The 17,715-nt window shown below is 38.2% G+C and overlaps 2 protein-coding genes across 2 annotated transcripts; one reads left to right on the forward strand and one right to left on the reverse strand.

Annotated features, from left to right (window-relative positions):
* Positions 1-5,198: 5,198 nt before the first annotated feature.
* Positions 5,199-10,647, forward strand: LOC125214739 (sucrose synthase 3-like). The gene is made up of 15 exons (XM_048115872.2): positions 5,199-5,470; positions 6,015-6,144; positions 6,413-6,564; positions 6,661-6,853; positions 7,055-7,173; positions 7,261-7,477; positions 7,770-7,865; positions 7,953-8,126; positions 8,227-8,343; positions 8,426-8,592; positions 8,984-9,208; positions 9,394-9,715; positions 9,801-10,045; positions 10,129-10,267; positions 10,367-10,647. The coding sequence occupies exons 1-15, from the start codon at positions 5,373-5,375 to the stop codon at positions 10,403-10,405; spliced, it is 2,433 nt and encodes an 810-aa protein (XP_047971829.2). The 5' UTR covers positions 5,199-5,372; the 3' UTR covers positions 10,406-10,647.
* A 1,821-nt stretch (positions 10,648-12,468) lies between these two features.
* On the reverse strand, positions 12,469-16,008 carry LOC125213372 (pectinesterase-like). Its single transcript, XM_048113883.2, has 2 exons — positions 14,955-16,008; positions 12,469-13,266 (listed from the first exon to the last, which is right to left on the reverse strand). The coding sequence occupies exons 1-2, from the start codon at positions 15,964-15,966 to the stop codon at positions 12,563-12,565; spliced, it is 1,716 nt and encodes a 571-aa protein (XP_047969840.1). The 5' UTR covers positions 15,967-16,008; the 3' UTR covers positions 12,469-12,562.
* Positions 16,009-17,715: the final 1,707 nt, after the last annotated feature.

Consider the following 17,715-nt stretch of genomic DNA (forward strand, 5'->3'; position numbering starts at 1 on the left):
TTACTTCAGTCCGAACCCGGTGTGGGGAGATATCTACTTCCGTCGCCGTTTCCGTATGTCACGCCCGCTATTTTTGCATATCGCGAGTACATTGGCGGCACGGGAAGAGTTCTTCAGAGAAGGGTTCGACGCTGTTGGCCGTCTTAGCCACACGACGCTCCAGATATGTACTGCGGCGATCCGACAGCTTGCTACTAGACAAACGGCGGATGCGTTCAACGAATACCTGCACGTCGGAGAATCCACTGGGCGACTTTGTTTGTTGAACTTCTGCAAAGGCGTCCGGGCAGCCTTCACCGCCGAATTTCTGAAGAAGCCAACCACCGCAGATTGTCAGTTTCTGCTCCGTCTTCACGAACAAGTGCACGGATTCCCCGGGATGCTCGGGAGTGTCGATTGCATGCATTGGCAATGGAAGAATTGCCCTGTGGCGTTGAGGGGGTCATACACGAGCGGCCACAAAGGTACCCACCCCACCGTTATACTCGAGGCCATCGCCGACTACCGGCTATGGATTTGGCATGCGTATTTCGGGGTCCCCGGCTCGAACAACGACATCAACGTGCTCAACAACTCCGACCTCTTCGCTGAAGTTCTGAATGGTAAAGCGCCGGCCATCAACTTCGTCGCTAACAATCGCCAGTATAAAATGGGGTACTATCTTGCCGATGGCATCTATCCGAAGTGGCCAACCTTCGTGAAGACGTTCAACAGGCCTACGGACGAAAAACAGTCTCTTTTTGCGCAGAAGCAAGAGTCTGCTCGCAAGGATGTGGAGAGAGCGTTCGGGGTTCTCCAAGCTCGATGGAACATTATCAAAGCCCTGGCTCGACAGTGGTTTATGGAGAATATGGTCGACATCATGTATACGTGCATAATCTTGCACAACATGATTGTCGCCGACGAAGGACCTGAGGCGGGAAATTGGTTCGACCCTGAAACCCCGGGAAGCTCAACCGCAAGTAGTCCGCCCCGAACGGGAGTGCATCCGTCTTTGCAAGAGCGGTTGTCTATTCGGGCAAGGACACGTGATTCTACCGCCCACGCCCAACTCCAGGAGGATCTAATGGAGCACATTTGGGCAAAATTTGGCAACCGTTAGATGATCGTCACTAGAGAACTCCTTCTTCTGCTTCTTTGCCTCCATTTTTTTTTATTTGAGTTTAAGTGTGCAATTTGTAATTTCTAGTTTTTAATTATGTTTTTATTTATTTTTTTTAGGTATTTAAATTGTAATTTTATTTTATTTATAATGAAGTGTGTTTTTTATTAATTGAATTTGTTGGAATTAAAAATAAAAAATGAAATTGAATAAATAGTTAAGAGATGGTTAAGAGATGGAGGGATACAGGTGTTGTCTCTTAGTTAAGAGATGAGCTGAAAAGTACAGTGAGACTCATGAATAGTGAAGAGATGAGACGGATAAGAGATAGCGTTGCGGATGCCCTAATAAATTCCAATCCAACTACTCCCATTAAATCATTTTATACCCAAGTGAAGCCCCATTTTTGTGGGCATGATCCAAACCCAATAAATATTTAGCTCGATAAATAATTGCGTAGCTCAATATATATCTTTCATTGGATTAACTCAACATTTTGCTAGAGCTAGCTAGTAGCTAGGCATGGATATAGCATTCCCCAACATTACAACCTAAAATATAGTAGTAGGAGTATAATTTATTCTTCAAGATTTGTTAATTTATATAAATTAAAAAAGATGCTAAGTTGCTAACATAATATTGAGTTTGAGACTAGCAAAAAGAGCTAACAAGTATAGTTCAGCTCAAATGTGTGAATTGCGGTTGAATTTTCTTGTCACGTAACATATTTTTATTTAGAAGAAATGAATTGAATCCAATCACTTAGTCAAAATTGAGTGAGAAACAGCACTAAGTTACAATTGTACCCTCTTTCAATATTAATTATTGATCACCTTCATTTTTATACTCCTATGAAAGAGGCGTGTAGCAATTCTACACACATTCTATTTTGTTTTGGAAATTGAAGAAAAACAATGGCGACGCACATAGTTAGTTCACTATAAACCGGACACGAATACAATCTAATGTGCATTTTCAATTATGGGCCCCACTTTTTATCCAATTCTTTATTAAATTATTTCACTTCTTATCCAAAATATTTTTGTCAAAAGTTTCACTCTTCTGTAACTACTAGATTACAATGCTTAACTATGCATTATCTATCTCAATTATGCATTCTAGAAGTTCTTAATATGCCATTCAATTTTTCTACTTTTGGGAAACCATTAAATGTGCCACATTTATTCGGGAAGGTCACGATTTTACGTAATTAAGCTATAAAAATATTTGTATATAACAATATACTACTACAAAAGTACAAATTATGAATTCGAGATAATCAAATAAGGTAAGACATGTCCAGTCACATGCATTTGAGTCAGTGGCGGACGCAGAAATAAACGGTGGTAGGGGCTAGGAGCTTCACTATACTCCATATTTTTCTATCTAATACTTTATACTGTGTGGTGTGAAAAATAATATTTTCTGTCTTTTTTTAACTGTGACATTGATTTATGGTAGGAGAATTAAGAACAAAGTAGAAAAAAAATAAAGGATAGTGTTAATATTGCCAAAAAAAAATTATTCACCTACCTTTGTGACGTCCCAAAAAATATATAAACAAATTAAAAAGAGTGAAGATAATATATTATTAAAAAGGGTCGCGTTAAAATGCTAACTAATTTCATTTCAGAACTTCAATTTTGTATGTAAAAAATATTAACACAAGGATATAAGAATATCAACATTATTATTAATATATTTATGTTTTGTGTTGATATTAAAATTTACATTAAACATTAGTATTGATAATTTTAATGCATGACATTGAAGTTCTGAATTTTGGATTAAGAATTAGTTATCATTTGACATCCCTTATTAAAAAATCATAATACAACAATGCAAATTCATAAATAACAACACTTAACTAACCATTATAACAATTAACATTTTATAGTTGTGCTTATTTTAATTTGGGATTAATTTTTTACTCTTTCAATAATAGGTTTTCTTGAATAATCTCCAACCCCAACGAAACAATAAATTTAAATTTTGCATAGCTGAATTTAAAAGAAAATTAAGAAAAAAAATTGAACTCACTAATTAATTGGTTGCCTTCCCTAGAAAACATTAATCTTTACAAGTCTTTAATTAAAATCGTGAGTAACACTTTAGAATTAGAAAAAGAAACGTGTTGTTACTTTGCTATTTTCTCAGCAATTCTATATATCAGCCCCTCCTGTCACTCAACTTTCGAAGATTTAGTCTCCAAAGACAATAATTTGGTAGGGGCTGAAGTTAATTTCTGAAAATTTCGAACAAAAATTAAAGTAGAAATTCAATAAAAAAGAAACTTTTGGGAAGGGCTTAAGCCCCTCCCTCTTTGTACCTGTGTCCGCCGATGATTTGAGTTTATACTAGTAGTATTATTTAGGCAAGACATGGTCACATGCATTTGAGTTTATACTAGTAGTATTATTTAGTACTCCCTCCCACATAGTTTTACCCACTTTGACCCGATACGGGTTTTAAGAAATTTAATGGAAAGTTAGTTGAAAAAGTTGGTGGAATGTGGGTCCTACTTTTAAAGTATTAGTTTTATAATAAAATGTGAGTAGGAATGAATTAGTGGAATATGAGGTCCACTACCAAAAATGGTAAAAGTGAAGTGTGTAAAATTATGTGGGACGGCCCAAAATAGAATACTGGGTAAAATTATGTGGGACGGAGGGAGTACTATTTGTTTATCTCTAATATATATGTTAGCATCTCAATATCTCATTTCACTTTTTACATAAAATCGAAATACGCATAAACATATTTGATAGGATAGATAACTCATTTAAAAATAAACTTTTATAAATATATATATATATATATATATATATAGGGAGATGATCAAAACAAGTACTATGTGTTTAAATCCAGAAATGCAGCCCAAATCTTGGCCCTAGGATTAGATGATCTAATGGTCAATAATTAACCCAAAACACGGAAGGTCATAATTAAGTAGTTTTAGGTCATATTATAAGATTTGGATTTATGTCATGTTAAGATCATTTTAGGTCATGCTTTGTTAGCATGACCTAAAAATAAACTAACTATGACCTAAAAATGTCTTACGTATGACCGTGTTCTGCATTTCTATATTTAAATCTGGTCTTCATAGATCAAAACCCTATATATATATATATATGCATTTCGATATCTCATCTCACTTTTTACGTAAAATTGAAATACACATAAGCATGTTTGGTAGGATAAATAATCATGCAGGAAATTCTATCAAAAAAATTGATACTATTTTTATTTGTAGAATCCATTCCTAGATGAGTTATCATCTATCTTATTGAAATGTTTTCCAGTATGTTATACAGGGACGGATCTATATGTACTCTAAAGGGGCAAATGTCCCACTTAAAAAAAAAAAAGTTGTGCTATTTTGATCACTATTTTTATTTTTTATTGAAATATCTTTGTAAATGCCCCTTCTCAAAATCTTAAAATCTCTTTGTATAGAATTTTGCCCCACTTATAGAGAATCTCTGGCTCCATCTAGAGATGCCCAAGGTTTTTGGTTCCGGCAGTTAACCGCCATATTTTGAACCGTGGTTACGGTTTCAAATTTTACGAACCGAAATCGTGCCGGAACCGTCTACATTTTGAGGAACAGAGAGGACAAAAGACTTGATGTTTCTGTCACATCCATTAGGATTCGCGTCATCCACAGTACATGCAGCAGGTGAGATGCAGGGGCGGCGTCGTAAAAGGTCGAATTTGCCCTTTCAACCCCTGAGGGTGTTATGGTCCGAAAAAACAAGGTTTGTGATTATATGTTTTGTTAGATACCGGTGGTGGAATTTTTTTTTGTTAGGGGTGTCCGATGAAACAAGTCGAAAAGTTAGAGCCTTTTGGTGCAGTCACTCAAAGGGAAATTGCATAGATTTTATGATATCGGGTATATAGAGAGTATTTTTTCGTTAGTTTTGATTTACAAAATTTTCATTTTATATCAAACAAATTGTTATAATGTTATAATAATTAGTATATTGGAAGTAAGTTTCAAAATCTTATCTTGACCAATAAATTGAAATATCCGTGTGTTATGTTACGTGGTGACATATAACTTAAGCTACAGTTGTAGAGCAATCCATCAACTGCCACCTTTTCTCTCTCGGCCTCACAGCTCTGTGTCCACTCCATTTGTGTACAAATTGAATCAGCATCACTCCGATTCTCTCGCGTCTGATTTTCATTTCAAGTTCTAATCCCCACAAATAGGAGAATTTTAGGTCAGGAATTTCTAATTACTACGCCACTTTAGATCTCAATGGGGAAACCGAGATTACAGAAATTGCCCAGCATGAGAGAAAGGGTTGAAGACACTCTTTCCGCTCACAGAAACGAACTCGTCGCTCTCCTTTCCCGGTCTCTCCCTCTCTCTGTCTTAGATTCTCTCAAAATTCCATTCATATCTCAACCTTTTAATTCCCACGCAATATGTGTTATGCAGCGATTTCGTCAAAGTGCAGATCATATTATTTTTCAGCTGTTAATTTGATCGGTTAGGGTTTAAACCGGAGAGTAATTTCGCTGATTACTATACGCCGCGTTACTGAATTTCTACTCTATGTGAAGAACAGAACTAGTGTTTGATATGCCCCTGTTAGGTTTCTTCAAACTGGATTTAATTATTTTGGTTTGATATTTCTGTTTAGTTTTTAGTCTGATGTGTATTTCACTAATTACTATACTATATTTGAGGTGCTGATTTCCTACTGTGTATTAAGAACTAATGTCTAGTAAGCCCTTTTAAAGTTTCTTCAAAGTGGAGAATTGGAGATCATGTTATTTACTTGTTTAGGTTATCTTTTTAATTTTAGTTTGGTACTAGTATTTGATTTGGATTAAAATCTGAAGAGTATTTCACTGATGACTATGCCGTGGTCCTGATTTTCTACTGTGTGTGAAGATATGTGGCGCAGGGGAAGAGTATACTTCAGCCCCATCACCTGATAGACGAGCTAGAAAACATCTGCGTTGATTCTGCAAAGGAAACTCTAAGTGATGGCCCTTTCAGCGAAGTTTTGAAGTCTGCTCAAGTAATATATTTCAAATTTCTAAATATTTTCCATGACTACTAGCTTCATTCATTTATTTTTCTCCAGAGGAATATTATAATGGGGGAAATTCTAGCCGAGAATGCCCTAGTTTCTTCATATTGTTGAGTGCTTATTTGATGATTTGCTTGTGACCGCATAGTGTGGATATTGAGTGTGTTTGCTGACAAATTCATAACTTTTTTTCTAAAGGCATGTGGTGGCGGTTTCTATGATTTAGTTGAAAGGGAAATCTTTATTTTGATGTCAGGAAGCTATTGTTTTACCACCTTTCGTTGCTATAGCTATTCGGCCGAGGCCCGGTGTTTGGGAGTTTGTGCGGGTCAATGTGTATGAACTCAGTGTCGAGGAGTTGAAGGTTTCTGAATATCTACGTTTTAAAGAAGATCTAGTTGATGGGGAGTAAGTGACATTTATATTTTCTGCTTAATGCTCGTCGTTTTCAGTTGCTAGATTGATTCTGTGATATTCATTTTTTTCACTTGCAATGTTCTTTAGGAAGGATGATCCCTATTTTCTTGAACTGGACTTTGAGCCCTTTAATGCATCATTTCCTCGCCCTACTCGATCTTCATCAATTGGCAACGGGGTTCAATTCCTCAATCGCCATCTTTCTTCAATCATGTTTCGGAACAAAGACTCTCTCGAGCCATTACTTGATTTCCTAAGGGTACACAAGCATAAAGGCCATGTAAGTTCTCACTGTCTTGCACTTATACCACCTCTCTGTTTCAGCTTGTATCAACTTGTGGGATATTATGTTTAACCAATAAATCCTGATTCGTTCCAGGAGATTGTATTTCAATTGCATGTTTTTGCCTATCAAAAGAGTGGATTGTTTTTCAAAAGTTCGCAACTGCCTAAGTGAATCAAAATAATGTTATCTGCATAGGTTTTGATGTTGAATGATCGGATAGGGAGGATCTCCCAGCTTGAGTCTGCTTTGGCGAAGGCTGAGGATTATGTTAACAAACTATCACCAGAAACACCTTATTCAGAGTTTGAATTCGCGTGAGTTTTGTCTACAATTTCAGTCAGGAACCTACCTTTGAGAAGTTAGATTCATGTCATTTCATGCATTTTTGTGCCCTTGTTTAGATTGCAAGGATTGGGTTTCGAGAGAGGTTGGGGAGATACTGCTGGACTGGTTGTTGAGATGATGCATCTCCTCTCTGACATCCTTCAGGCTCCTGATCCTTCGACTCTGGAAAATTTCCTCGGCAGAATACCCATGGTGTTTAATGTTGTCATTTTATCGATACATGGATATTTTGGCCAAGCAAATGTCCTGGGTCTGCCTGACACAGGTGGTCAGGTAATAATCTCTGAATATGTTATTGGTTAATAAGTGATGAATTTGATTTAATACATCAGCTATATGAAGAGGCTCTCAGAGACAATGTTTCGTGGAATTATCTGGGATTAATGCAAATGAAAGTGTAACCTTAAATTGATTGTTAAAGAGTATAATGGAAAAAAACTACATACTGTTGAGATAGTATCTAGAAAGAAAGTGAACCCAAAATGTGTTCAAGTTTTCTAGTGTTAGTGTGGGTGGGTGTTTGGTTATTAATTTGTACCTGTATTCTTATTTTATTGTTCTGCAGATTGTGTATATACTAGATCAAGTGCGGGCCCTGGAAACTGAGATGATCCAAAGGATTAAGAAGCAAGGACTGAATATTAAACCTCGAATTCTGATTGTAAGTTCATGTAGTAACATTGCTTTTTCTGCTCGTTTTTGTGATGCTTATGTTTTTCTATCTTTACCTACCTTTTGTTTTTTCCAGGTTACTCGATTAATTCCTGATGCAAAAGGCACCTCGTGCAACCAGAGACTGGAGAAGATAAGTGGTTGTGAGTACTCTCATATTTTACGTGTTCCTTTTAAAACAGAGAACGGGATACTTCGCCAATGGATTTCGAGATTCGATGTCTGGCCTTATCTCGAGAAGTTTGCAGAGGTATGGATGACATTTATTTCTAAATCACGTCTTGAAAATGGCTCTTGGGCTTCATGGTGGCATGAATGAATTGCTATAAATTGTCTTTTTTCGCTGTTAGGATGCTGCTGGTGAAATTGCTGCTGAACTGCAAGGTGTACCAGATCTAATTATTGGAAACTATAGTGATGGAAATCTTGTAGCTTCGTTATTATCCCATAAGATGGGAGTCACAGAGGTGAAAACTGATACTTGCATGTTTCTTTACTTAAACAGAGTTGGTTGCTGTATATAACTGTTGTTCTTGGTTCTGTATTCAGTGTACCATTGCACATGCCTTGGAGAAAACTAAATATCCAGATTCCGACATATATTGGAAAAAGTATGAGGAAAAATATCACTTCTCATGTCAGTTCACTGCTGATCTACTAGCCATGAATCATTCTGATTTTATTATCACCAGTACATACCAAGAAATTGCTGGAACGTAAGTAGCATAATTTTGCTTATTGATGTCAATATTTGCACTGAACTTTAACTTGCATTGTGGTTCTGTTTTGTGGGCATTTTGTTGCTTTTACTCAATTTTTGTTTCTTTTATGGTCTCATTTCTTCTGAAACTGCAACGGGCCTTGAGTAAATGGACACCTTGAGGATTTTGTGCCATATACTCAGTTTTCAGATTTTTAAAATATTTATATTACCCATATGTCCTTATAGATGCTGCAAGCCAACTAAAAATAATTATCATACAACCTGAACTTTGGTAGGTCTAGAAACTATACTACTTACAAATAGCATCTTTAAGCTGTTTAAGCACAGAAGAGCAACTAGTTTGCATCTCAAGTAATCATGACTAACAGCTGCTTTGGTTCCAGGAAGAACTCTGTTGGTCAATATGAGAGTCATACAGCTTTCACTCTCCCTGATTTGTATCGTGTTGTACACGGAATCGATGTTTTTGATCCTAAGTTCAATATAGTTTCTCCGGGAGCTGATGAGAGCATATACTTCCCCTACACTGAGGAGGCAAAGCGACTCACTTCTTTCCATGAATCCCTTGAAAAGCTTATATATGATCTTGAACAGACTGATGAGCACATGTAAGTGGAATTTACATGATTGCAAGTCCCACTTCAGATCTCTTGTTAGATTATTGTATTTACGATGAATACATAGTTTAGGAGGTAATCTGTTTGTACACATGGTAGGCATTATCTGCCATATATATAAGTGTATTGTGTAAAGAAGAATTTTTGACTGTTTACTCTCATTCTCTATGAGCCAGTGGTACACTGAAAGATCCATCAAAGCCCATAATATTTTCAATGGCAAGGCTCGATCGAGTGAAAAACATCACAGGACTAGTGGAAATGTATGGTAAAAATCCGAAGCTTATGGAGTTGGCTAATCTTGTGGTGGTGGCTGGTTACAATGATGGAAAGAAATCAAGTGATAGAGAAGAAATAGTAGAAATTGAGAAGATGCACGCCCTCATTAAGGAATACAACTTGGATGGCCATATAAGGTGGATATCATCGCAGACAAATAGAGCCCGTAATGGGGAGCTCTACCGCTACATAGCTGACAAGAGAGGGATTTTTGTTCAGGTAAACACGTTTGCAACTAACTCATCTGCTATTACTTGCACTTCATTTCTTGGTTAAAATATGTACTCTTTGTTTCTTGCTTCAGCCTGCATTCTATGAAGCATTTGGGCTAACAGTGGTCGAGGCTATGGGTTGTGCCCTCCCGACTTTTGCTACTTGCCATGGCGGTCCGTTGGAAATCATCGAAGATGGTATATCTGGATTTCATATAGATCCGTACCATCCAGATAAAGCTGGAGCCCTGATGGCAGATTTCTTCCAAAAATGCAAAGAAGATCCTAACTACTGGGTGACTATATCAGAAGGAGGTCTTCGCAGGATTATGGAAAGGTATGGATTGTGAAATTCTGCACTTTCAGCATCCAGTGGAATTCAAATACGAGCATTCAAAATCACAATCCTGTTTTATGAAGGTATACGTGGAAGATCTACTCCGAGAGGTTGATGACCTTAGCTGGTGTGTACGGTTTCTGGAAATACGTCTCCAAACTTGAGAGGCTTGAAACTCGCCGGTACCTTGAGATGTTCTACATCCTCAAATTCCGCCCGCTGGTGAGATCCTCTTCCTTTATTCCTCAAATGTACACTGTTTTTGTTGCTTGCTGTACCTATGTTTTTGCCTGACATGTGAGATGATGTGTTCATCCTTAGGTAAAATCGGTTCCTTTGGCTGTGGACGGTTCATCTTGAGATCTATTGAAAGTAAAGCTAAGGTTGTGCAAGAATAAGCAGCTATGTATGTATTGTTTTTTACTACTGTGATCGACGAGAATGGCCATTGCTGACCTAATGTTGCTCTGTAGAAAGTGTTGTTGGCATCTAATGTAAATTAAGTTATACTCCAATAAATAAGTGAGTTTCAACTGTGTAAATACAAATACTTTCAAAACTACTAATATCGTGTGCAATAACATCTTATTACTTTGACTGCCTTTTCATTTTTTTATGGTAAGGTTAGTATGTTATGTTGTCTAATTGAAATGAGTAAAGGTCAAAACTGGTCCTGAACGTATGTCAATTTTATGATTTTGGTTTTAAACATTATTTTTGAATTTTTCGGTCCCGAACATTTCAACTCGGATCACAATTGGTCCTAAGTTAACTATTCCATCAAATTTTAACGGTCAGTGTTTTTAATCTCAATTTCAATTTTGACCAAATTAAGATGTTAAATAACACAACAAAATTTAGCGACGGAACAAATCCGTCACTAATTCTCATGGATTTATTCTCATAAAATTCACGGCAGAAACATGAAGGTTGAAGAACCAGCTAGCCAAACGTGGTAATCCTTTCATCAATTCATATCATACTACTTGTTGAAATCAAACAACAACAATTTCTTTTGACAAAAATCACCATAGTTGTTCCCCAAGTCCTAGCACCACCAAGTTCAATTCACCGAGGTATAATGCCTTCCAAATTCGAACTTTACACTCAGCAATGCACGCATACATTTTAGCATCCAACTCATGCTTTCAAACACCACTTGCTGTCATCTTGGACTCCCACAAATTTAACGCGAACAAATAACGAAACAAGCAATCAAACTTCAGCAATTCAACACCCCTCTGTAACTAATCGAAATCGCTTTGAGAACATAAGTCTGCGGGGTTAGTCGGGGTTGTTTCGGGGCTGTCCGGGTTCATTTCGGAACCGTTCGGGGACTGATTGACAAGGCTGGACGACGGTAGCTGGCTGCCGGCTTCGCGCAGGCAGCAACAACGACGGCGAGTGTAGACGGCAGCTGCAGAGCGAACTGATTGAGACAGCAGGGGAGGGCTACTCCGATTTCATCGACGAACAGTAACAGATTTTGGGACGAGACGGCGTTTGAGGCAGCGCAGTGGTCGCGGAAATCACAGCGGTGGCGGCGGCTGTCAACGGCGACGACGACGAACTCCTCAAGGGCTAGAGTAGTGTTGAAATCGAGAGAGAGGAGAGGCGGCGGCCGATGTGCGGGGTGTAACCGGCGGTGGAGAGTAACCGGGCGTCGTTTGAATCGGAGGAGGCGGTGAGGAATTGAGAAGGCGGCGGCGATTGGAGTCCCTCTCAATTTGGGGGAAATTTGGCGAAGTAGCGTGTGGGAGAGAAGAGGGGCGATCCTCCCAATCTCTCAATTAGTGACGCATTTGTTCCGTCGCTAAATTTTGTCGTGTTGTTTAACATCTTCATTTGGTCAAAATCGGGATTAAAAACGTTGACCGCTAAAATTTGACGGAATAGTTAACTTTGGACCAATTGTAATCCGAGTTGAAATGTTTGGGACCGAAAAATTCAAAAGATAATGTTTAAGACCAAAATTGTAAAATGGTCATATGTTCAGGACCAGTTTTGCCTTACTCAATTGAAATCACTATATATTGTGGAGATATTTAGAACATCTTCAGTGATGGTCTATGATCTAAAATGGTGTTCTATAATCTAGAATGGAGTAGGTAATTTGGTTCAATGGTATATTAAAACTATTCTTATTTTGGGATTTTAGGTTTTAATTAAATTAAATCTAAATTTTTTTTAAAAAAAATTTGTGAGTAAAAGAAGTTCTTCTAATCGATATGAACTACTCTCTTTGTTCTTGAAAATTATGAACTAGAGTTAGCATAAATGATTCGAGTAAAAATACTAAAAATACTATCCCTTCGTCTCAAGGAAGATGATTCCGTATCACAATTTGCATACAACTGTAATCTCTATTTTGTAGTCTTTATCAGCAATAATTTATTACTACAACGTTATGTAAGGGTGAGTAATTATTTAAAACAATTGGAAAGATATTTCATAATAATCGTTTGAATAATAACAATATTAATAATACAACAAATCAATCTAATCCTACCCTCACAGTCAACTCGTCGCCGTCAAATTAGGGAAAAACGGCACCCCCGTCGGCGGCAGCCACTGATTCCCCTGAATAAAATTGGCGACCGTAAACTGCGCCGCCTCGTCAGAGCTATTAATAACCCGGTAGCCCGGCCAGGTGACCCGGTCCGTGGTATTGGAGCCCGGCCCCCGGTTCATATACTCCCCATAATAAAGCGTATCAAGCGCGAAATCCCCATCCCACTCGAGCCACCCTCTCCGGTGCACCACACTCTCCATGTTACAATACATGAAAACCGTCCTCGAATACTGCTTCCACGGCCGCCCGAGGTACGTCGTGAAGTTGGCCAGCACGGGGAGGAGGTCGGCGGCGGCCGCGACCTTCGAGTTGAGCACCGAGATGCCGGTGTTCTGGTTGGGGTCCTCGCGGCCCTGGGCCGTGAAGATGTTGCGCTGGTTCGGGTCCGGGCGCCGCGCGTACAGGTTGCAGTTCTGGAGGACCACGGCCGCGTTCCCGAAGATGAAGTCCACGGTGCCGTACACGTCGCAGTCGCGGTAGAACTGCCGGAGGGAGTGCACGTACAGGGTGTCTTGGTACGCGATGAAGCTGCATTGGTAGAAGGCCGAGAAGTCGGCCCCGCTGCGGAGGGCCACGGCTTGGTGCTTGCTGGGCCCCGCGTAGTTCTCAAAGCTGATGCCCTTCGCGATGAACCCGTTGCCCACCACGGCTGTCCAACGTACGAATTCATGATTGAGAATTCGTGTATTTACAGGCAAATAACTACAGAGTCATACTTAACTATCATCAATGCTAGTAAAAATTAAATGTGATTTACTAATTGAGTAAATATCATGTATCTACAAGCAAATAATTTTATACTAGCACTTAATTCTTATTAACCCTAGTAGTGAATTATTCTTATCTACAAGCAAATAAAATGTTTTTTCGAAAGTGTGGATGTGCATTATTCAACTAAATGCATTTGTTAGAATATGACAATTTGTTAATAGTTGTGCTATTCACGAAGCTAAGTTGTCCCACGCAGCCCATGACTTTTAAAAGGTTTCCTACACTCTTACTACTTTCATATATAGATATTTGTGTATATTATAAATATGAAATTTTCCATCGTTGTCAATGTAGACCAACAAAGAGGGAAAAGGGGAAAATGTTGGGCTCACCACTGCTAAAATTGGAGAAAAAGAAGACCAACAATGGATAATGGTCCATACACTTAAAAAAATTTCCAAGTGTCATGCTCTACTTAATACTATCGTCTTGGAACGTCGGTGCATGGTGTTATTAAGTACTACCACTAATTAAGATTAATAGCTAAATAAAAAGAACTAAGTAAATATTAGGTGTACATAGCATTTAGTGAAACGAAGAAAATATAGTTGGCTTTTCTAAATGAGCTGTCTCTACAAATCGGACAACAACTTAAATTATTAAACTACATTCCCCCTTTCTCATTTCAGCTATGTCCAATCACTGTTTATTTAGATCACCGACGGCGCATGTGGCATTATGTGATAATTGTATCACACTATATTTTCAATCATGTTTTCTTGGGACCCTATTTTGAAGAAGACGTGTTTTCAGATAATCTAAATAAAGTTACTTCATTATATCCAAATTAATCTGTTTTTTGATCAAATAAAATCATCATTAAAAATTGGTTGTCATGGGACTAATTAATAATGGATAATTGAAGAATTTTTCCAAGGGAGTGTGACAAAAAACGAACCACATATTCAAATTAATTATTTTATGAGTACACTACCTAGCTAGACCTACATTTCAAATTTACATGGGTAATTCCCGTGATGAATTTAATGATTGTTGACACCAAATTATTTTGTTAGGTTATTGTTCATCGTCTCGGAACCAAATTATTGAATCCACATATTTTTGAAAATTATTCATAAATACCCTCCTCACATTTAGATTTTTATACATAAATCACCAACCAACCAAAATCCTCTATTCACGACAAACAGCATGGATAATTTTAAATTTTTAATCATTAATGACCAACGTGACATTCCAACATTCCAATTTCGCTAGCTCATTATCTCAACCCGTGATATTTCATAAAATCATGATGTATATTATATTAATCTTATGTGTAATAATCACCTAAATGACAAAAACCCTAGAGAATATTCGATTCAGTAATGTTGGACCCCCATTTCACCTACTTCACTCAATTATCTTAAAAAAGAGTTGTATAATTACGAGTCCTTCATTAAAGTTACTAGTTGAGACAAATTTTACTGCAATGGTTTCCAAAGATTAAGCTAATGCATGCAAAGAAGGCCCCACACCGCATACATGCAGATTCGTATCTAATTAGTAAATTAAATAAAGAGTAGTAACTGCAGAAACCGCAGAGAAGAGATTGATTCTACTCACCAACTGTAGACGATCGGAAAGTCGTCCATCCGTCAACAACGCTCCGGTTCCCTTTGATCCACGTTTTCCCAATTCCATCTCCCAAAAACATGATGTTCATCTTCCTCCTCTCCAGCTCCACATACTCGAAATACGCCCCCGCTTTGATGTAGATCACAAATCTCGCATCGCTATTGTTCGGCGCCGCCGCCACCGCCTCATTCACGGTGGTGAAATTGCCGCTCCCGTCCTTCGCCACCACCAGATCGAACCTCGTCTCGTTCGCCGCCGCCTGCAGCAGCCTCCGATCCGATCTGCTCAGCCACGCCGGAAATCCGCCCCGCATTCTCCCGTACTCGGCGAATTGCTCCTCCTCCGAATTCGAATTCAGCAATAATTTCCTGCCTTTCTTCTTCTTCAGCTTCTGCACCATCGCCAGCGAATTGCTGAAATGGCGCGAGATGCGGCGGAGGCGCCCCTCGATGAAGCGGCGCGTGTTGTTCTTGCTGTAGGCGAAGCCGTCGAGGCAGGTGTTCTGATTCGTCATCGCGCCGCTCAGGAGCGTCTGCAGATCGGCGTAGTGCTTCTCCGGCGATGCGGCGTCGCCGGAGAGGTCGGAGAGGACTTTGCCGAGCTCGGCGACGGTGTCGGCGAAGAGCTCGAGGCAGTCCTCGAGGGCGCGGAGCTCGAGCGGCTCCAGCCGCTTCAGCAGCTTGCGGCGGAGGCTGCTGCAGTTGGAGGCGGAGTCGCGGACCTCCTTCATCGTCACGTTGATCGTGTGCGATATCACCTCCGGCAGCGTCTTCCGCCGCAGCTCCGGCAGGGCGGCCACGGTGGACACGCACAGGTCCTGGTACATTGCGCCGTCGCACGCTGACGTGGCGGCGAGCAGTTGGACGTGTTTGTGAATATGGATTTTTCTAGGGGCATTTTGGGTACTTCGGAGGGGGTTGAAATTTAGTGAGAAGAGTGTGAGTGTGAGTGTGAGGATGAGAGAGGCAAGGGAGAGGATTGAGAGAGTGAGCTTGGACATTTTGTGGAAAGGGCAAGTTTGAGGTGGAGGAGATTGAATTGGTATTGGTGGATATATAATTGAATGATTTTGTGGTCAAATTGATCAAATAATTAAATAATGGAATTTGATGGTTGTAATTAAATACTGCATAGAACTGAGGGAAACACAGTGAATAGCAGCGTGGCTGGGCCAGGTGGCACGTTATATAATTATGAACTTTTATCCAATATTAATTGTACTAAGATCTATAATTATTTTTATATATTTGTCATAATTGTGTCACCAGCATTAATTGCCTGCCGTTGCAAATTTAGAAAGAAAAAAAATACTATTATAAAAACAATTATTACTATAACCTAGATATTTTGATTTTTGAAAGTAGAATATAGTTTTGTAGTACTATAAAAGATGTGAACTGCTAATGCATGTGAAAAATGATTATTTATGATGAAAACTGTGTCAACTAAAACTAACTGTGGGAGTCATATTTGAGGGCGTGGAGTTGCTTGAAATGAACTGATCAAGCAGAAAATTTTCAATTTTATTCGTGTTTGTTTTATTAGGCCTTTTTTTTTTACTTTTAGACGACAATAACTAATTATAGTCAAATTTCTTGGAACTGAAAAAAATAAGATGACAATAATAGTGCATCTCAGAGTGCCGGTGCTGACCTCGATGGAAAATAAATGATTATTTTGCTCTTGCATGGGAGGTGGTGATTAATCAATTAATAAACTTGAGATGTAATCATAGATCGAAATTTCAAGCACTAAATTTATGCATTGAAATTCAGAAATTTGTCAGACTTTAACGTTGCAAAGTTTTATGATGGTCGCAGACCAATTTCATAGGACGTGAGCCCAAGAAATTATTCATTAGACATACATTTATTTTATTAAAAGATAGTAGTACAAAAAATCATTGAACAACACAACACAATTTCATTTTCATATACGTACACACAACATCTAATTTAAGTATTTTCAAAAAATAAATAAGACACCACGAGACTTTCGGCGTTGAATTGGTTGCCTTGTTTTTCTGGAGCGTCTCAATTTATTTGTATAATATCTGTAAAAACGTGTTTTCTTCAGACAAACGAGGTTCCCTTGTCTCTCAGATTTTTATCATTTCCTATTCACCGCCTTCAAGTTTATAGCTCGGTTTCATATGTTGAGCACATTCAAAATTTCAATGTTTTTAAAATAAGTCTTGTTAATTGATAGCAATAGTGAAAAATAATTATTTTGCTTAGTAAGTACTCCATATTACTACTACATGAATAACAATAAGTGTCTCATTTTATAATTTTCGTCTGTCCACAAATAAATGTGTTATTTGTTTATTTACTACTTTTAGCAATAGACCTCACATTTCACTAGCTTTATTTTACTCGCATGTTAATATAATTATTTAAAAATATGACTCACCTTCTACTAACATTTTCCACTCACTTTTTCTACTACATTTTTTAAAACTAGTGTCTTGTTAAAATTGGTCTTATATTGATGGACGGAGGGAGTAATCCTCAACATTTTAAATATTTAAACCATAGTTCTTTTTAGGTAAATAGATTATTTTCACCGATAAATGAAATGCTTGCACAGTATTTCAAATTGAAAGATTACGTGTGAACTTTCAGTTTTCATGGAGTACAATTTAACCCTCTACTTGAATTAATTTTACATTTTAAATTACTAAGGGTATTTTGGTCAGAATTTATAAATTTTAGCCAAAATGTAGTGGAGTAACATTTTGGTAAGTGAA

The sequence above is a fragment of the Salvia hispanica genome, chromosome 3 (assembly GCF_029641045.1).
Source record: "Salvia hispanica isolate PSC_SH4W2 chromosome 3, Shi_PSC_v1, whole genome shotgun sequence".
In the NCBI taxonomy this organism is placed as follows: domain Eukaryota; kingdom Viridiplantae; phylum Streptophyta; class Magnoliopsida; order Lamiales; family Lamiaceae; genus Salvia; species Salvia hispanica.

Bases quoted from the DNA above. Each gene is read 5' to 3' on its own strand.
- LOC125214739 (XM_048115872.2), top strand. From the start codon at position 5,373: ATGGGGAAACCGAGATTACAGAAATTGCCCAGCATGAGAGAAAGGGTT. The intron at 6,565-6,660 runs GTAAGTGACATT...AATGTTCTTTAG, and splicing joins GAAGATCTAGTTGATGGGGA to GAAGGATGATCCCTATTTTC. The intron at 7,478-7,769 runs GTAATAATCTCT...ATTGTTCTGCAG, and splicing joins TGCCTGACACAGGTGGTCAG to ATTGTGTATATACTAGATCA.
- LOC125213372 (XM_048113883.2), bottom strand. From the start codon at position 15,966: ATGTCCAAGCTCACTCTCTCAATCCTCTCCCTTGCCTCTCTCATCCTC. The intron at 13,267-14,954 runs GTGAGTAGAATC...TACGTTGGACAG, and splicing joins TTTCCGATCGTCTACAGTTG to CCGTGGTGGGCAACGGGTTC.